Source organism: Amborella trichopoda, chromosome 2 (genome assembly GCF_054954075.1).
Source record: "Amborella trichopoda isolate Santa Cruz 75 chromosome 2, AtrichopodaSantaCruz75HAP2 v2.0, whole genome shotgun sequence".
Classification (NCBI taxonomy): domain Eukaryota; kingdom Viridiplantae; phylum Streptophyta; class Magnoliopsida; order Amborellales; family Amborellaceae; genus Amborella; species Amborella trichopoda.
Window position 1 is genome coordinate 21689614 of NC_142337.1, and position 4186 is coordinate 21693799.

General features: G+C 45.9%; 1 protein-coding gene across 1 annotated transcript; it reads right to left on the reverse strand.

Annotated features, from left to right (window-relative positions):
* Positions 1-3502: 3502 nt before the first annotated feature.
* LOC148783159 (uncharacterized) lies at positions 3503-3922 on the reverse strand. The gene has a single exon (XM_088859821.1). The coding sequence runs from the start codon at positions 3920-3922 to the stop codon at positions 3503-3505; it is 420 nt and encodes a 139-aa protein (XP_088715947.1).
* Positions 3923-4186: the final 264 nt, after the last annotated feature.

Sequence of the window (4186 nt, forward strand, 5' to 3'; positions counted from 1 at the left end):
GCACAGATTACATAGACAACGTTGGTCACAATTTACATAGACGGCGGTGACCTGTGTTCGGGCTTGGAGCTTGAGCCTGACCCGATCCTGGTCTCTGATGCATGGGGCTTCATGGATAGCAGTAAGCCTCCATTGGGGCCTCGGGTCTGAGCCCGACTCAGTCCAGCCCGTTACCGTTTGGTCTTCAGGGACGTGCCTAGAATTTCTGACTTGTTCAGGGCACTTTGGGAAAACATCTCCTAGATAAGGGGGTAAACCTCATTTTTTACCATTTTATTGAAGGTAAAATGGCTAAGGAATTTAGCAGTGAGAGTGAGAGAACTCTCAGTGAGAATTTCGGCAAGCATGCAGAGCTTACAGGCGAGGTTTTGCAGGAGTTTACCTAAGGCAGTGAGAAATTTCCCATGAGAACTCTGGTGCAAACGTAGGGTACTACCGGCGAGGATTGCTATTTGCCAAAGTTGGGAAGTAGGAAGTTTGTCGGCTAACGTAGGGATTCCAGTGATAGTTTTGGAGTATCGAAGAAGGACAAAAAGGAGTGAAAGTTGCAGCAGGGAACTGCTGGTGGACTTTCGCTAGGGTTTTTTGATGGTGTTCTGCTGATCGGAGAAGAGGGGAAGGTGCAACAATGGGTTTTCGGTAGGTGAGAAGAGTTTCACGGTGTGTAGTCAGAAGGTCACGGGGGAGTGAATAGTTTCTTGGAGTTGAAGGGTCACTGGGAGGTAACGGTCGACGGCAACAAACGACCACCGGGAGGTGAACAGTCATCGGCAACGAACGACCACCAAGAGGTGAACAGTTGCAGGGAGACGAAAGGTCACCGGCAATGAACGATCATCAGAAGGTGAACAATCGTGGCGAGTCGAGGGGTCTTGAGGAGTCCAAAGGTTACTTGCAACTGAAGGGACACGGGACCTGAAGGGTTGAAGGGAGACAAAGGGTCTTGAAGAAGCTAGATAATCACCATTTGAAGCATTATGAACGAACACGTGCGGCAATTGAGAACACAACTAGCGTTAGCCTTAGCCGACGTTAGCCCTTTGTTAGACCCAGGCGTCGTTAGTCCTTGGCAACACAACCAGCGTTAGTTTTTGAGAAATGCAACAAACGGTAGGCCTTAGAAACGCAACCGGCGCTGGGCCTTAGAAACACAGCTGTCGTTACCCTTTAGGAAACACAGCCGTCATTGAGCCTTACAGCCGGCATGAGTCTTTTGAAGACACAGTCGATGCTAGTCACGTGGCTAGTAACATGACATGTTTGGTGTTAGTCGTGTGCGGCGGCTGCTATTCGCTCAATCCTTTCATGAATGGCAGCAAGTTATGCTCGGCTGTGGTCGTGCTCGGTGATGAGTTGCGTGCAGCGATTGTTGGGCATAGCGCTGAGTCATGCGCGGCGATGGTCACGCATGATGATAATCACGCATGGCGATGACTTGGGTAGGCAAAGGGTGGTGTCCAATGGTAAGATCAGGCTTATGAAGTCTATTGGAAGCTGAGTCCTCTAGCACAACAACGAAGTCCATGTTGTTCTCTTGAAGGGTGAGCACTATGAAGAGGGCGTGCTCTCCATCATAGGTCAATTCCTTACCAGAAGGGTCTGCTTTGTATGTCTGACAAACTTGATCTAAAACCCTTCTACCCTCCTAATGCGGGAGCAGCTTTTTGGCCTGTAACTGTCCTCTTTTCTTTAGATGCAAAAGCAATGCTAAGGGTCAACTGTTTTCCTTTCCTTAGATGCAAGAGCGACGCTTGGGGTCAACCGTCTTCTTTTCCTTTGATGCAAGAGCGACGATTGGGGTCAACCGTTTTCTTTTCTTCTGATGCAAGAGCGACATTCCAATGCAGCTACTCTCTCTTTTTCCGATGCGAGAGCAATACTACATGATAGATTTGTAACCTCCCTAATAATGAGCTTTTTGGCTTGTAACTCCTTCTAATGCAATAAAAAGAGTTAAATTTGTTTGAACTATCTTCTTCTCTTCTTTTTACCGCCCCATTTTTTTTTAGTCTTTCTTGTTGCACATTGAGTCTTTTTGAGTATGCATCATGGGTAGCATTTTTTTAGGTATCGCCCTTTGATAAGGGGAGTTGCCTCCCTTCATCAAAATGTGTCAGTATATAAGCTCCCTTTGGTGAGACCTCTTGACTATAAAGGGACCTTCCAAGTTAGGTTCAAACTTCCCTTTGTGTCACCCATGCATAACAATCAATCTCTTAATGGATAGAACCAGATCCCCACGAGCGAATGAGTGGACTTTGACTGACTTGTTAAAGGCCCTCTTCATTCTCCCCTGGTTGAGTTCGAGGTTTTGCTGAACTTCTAACCTCTTTTCATTGAGTGCATCCAATTCTTGATACCGAAGTTTAACTCTCTCATCTTTGGTTAGTCCTTGATGCATAGCGACACCCAATGAAGGGAGTTGAATTTCAAGGGGTAAGACTGCTTCACCCCCATAGACTAGGGAATAAGGAATGGAATCAACGTCATTTTGCGTGGTAGTGCGATATGCCATAGCACTTCAAGAAGCTTCTCATGCCAGTTCTTCTTCGTTGTCGGTACTGATTTCCTTAAAACGTTGCATGTGGTCTTATTGAAAGCCTCCACTAATCCGTTGGCTCGAGGGTTGTCATAGTTGAGTACTTCCACTCGAAACCAAATTGGTTAACCAAGAGATCAATGTGATGACTTCTAAATTGAGGGTCGTTGTTAGAGATAATCCGATCAGGCACTCCAAACTGATACATGATGTGATGTCACACAAAATTAACCACCGTTGTCCCAGGAACTTGCTTGCGGGAGGCCGCTTCAGCCCACTTGGAGAAATAATCAATTGCAGTTAGAATAAAGACATGACCCATTGCTGAAGGAGGCTCAATAGCCCCTACAATGTCCATACCCCATTGTGAGAAGAGCCATGATGCCACTGTAGCATGTAAGGGCTTTGGAGGCTAATGAACAAGGCTCGAGTGTATTTTTCACACCTGACACTTCTTGGCAATATTTAAGGAAGCAGTCAACGAAGGCCAATAATACCCTAATCTGTGTATTTGTTCATAGAGTTTTGGGCCAGACTGATGCAATCCACATATGCTCGAGTGTATTTCTTTCAACACCTTATTTTCTTCTTGCGCATCCACACATCTAAGAAGAACATCGTCAAAAGACGGTTTGAAGAGAGCATCTTCTTCTAGGAGGGTGCACTTAGTAGACATTCGATGCACACTATTGTGTTCAACACAATCTTCAGAGAGTCTATAGTGTCTATAAAATTAATGATAGGCTCTCGCCAATCTTCTACCTGCTCGACTTCCACGTATAATGGGTCGAAGAACTCCAGTTCCCATTTTTTAACCTTAGCTCCTTGACTCCGTTTCATTTCTTGTTCAGTCTTAATAACGTTTTTGGCTGACAGAAGTGCTCTAAATGGATAAGGTGGGCACTCGGGGAAGAGATTTCTCTCATCATCCACATTTACGTCTGTTCTCAGTTCAATGTGTCTTCACTCTACCACCCAAACAGGCGTGGGCCCTAGTGAGGACAATTGAATCGTAGCCGCGAGTTTTACGAGTGCATGGACCTGCGAGTTTGATCTCTGGGGGATATGACTCATGGATACATCATCAAACTGAGCCATATATGATTTTGCAGTAGCGCGATAAGGCTTGAAAGTGTCCTTTCTCACTTCATAGATCCCCTTGAGTTGCAGAATAACCAACTCAGAGTAAGCATAGAACTTGAGCTGCTCCAACTCTAGATCGACGGCTATCTCCAACCCAATTATAAGGGCCTGATATTCCACCTCGTTATGGGAGACAACCTCGGTGAGAGAGAAGGATAAAGGAAATACCCCTCCTTTCAGAGTCATGAATACCACTCCAGCGCCTCCACGATCAAATTGGAAGGCTCCATCGAAGTACATATCCCATCTGTGAGCGAGTTCTACACAAGCAACTAGTGGCGGAGTTTTTGTACCGCGAAGATTACGTCTAGGCGCATCTTCTCTACAGGGGGATAATTCTTCTCGGTCCCTTGCAACCTGTGCCTGAGATCAGATAACGAAATCTCTTTTCCTTCTTAATTGTTTTATGCCAGTAACGCCCCCAGTGACACGTTCAGGGTGTCACAAACAGGATGAGGAGTTTTCCCAGCACCTGTGTAAAGAGCACTAGAGGATTGAGTAAAT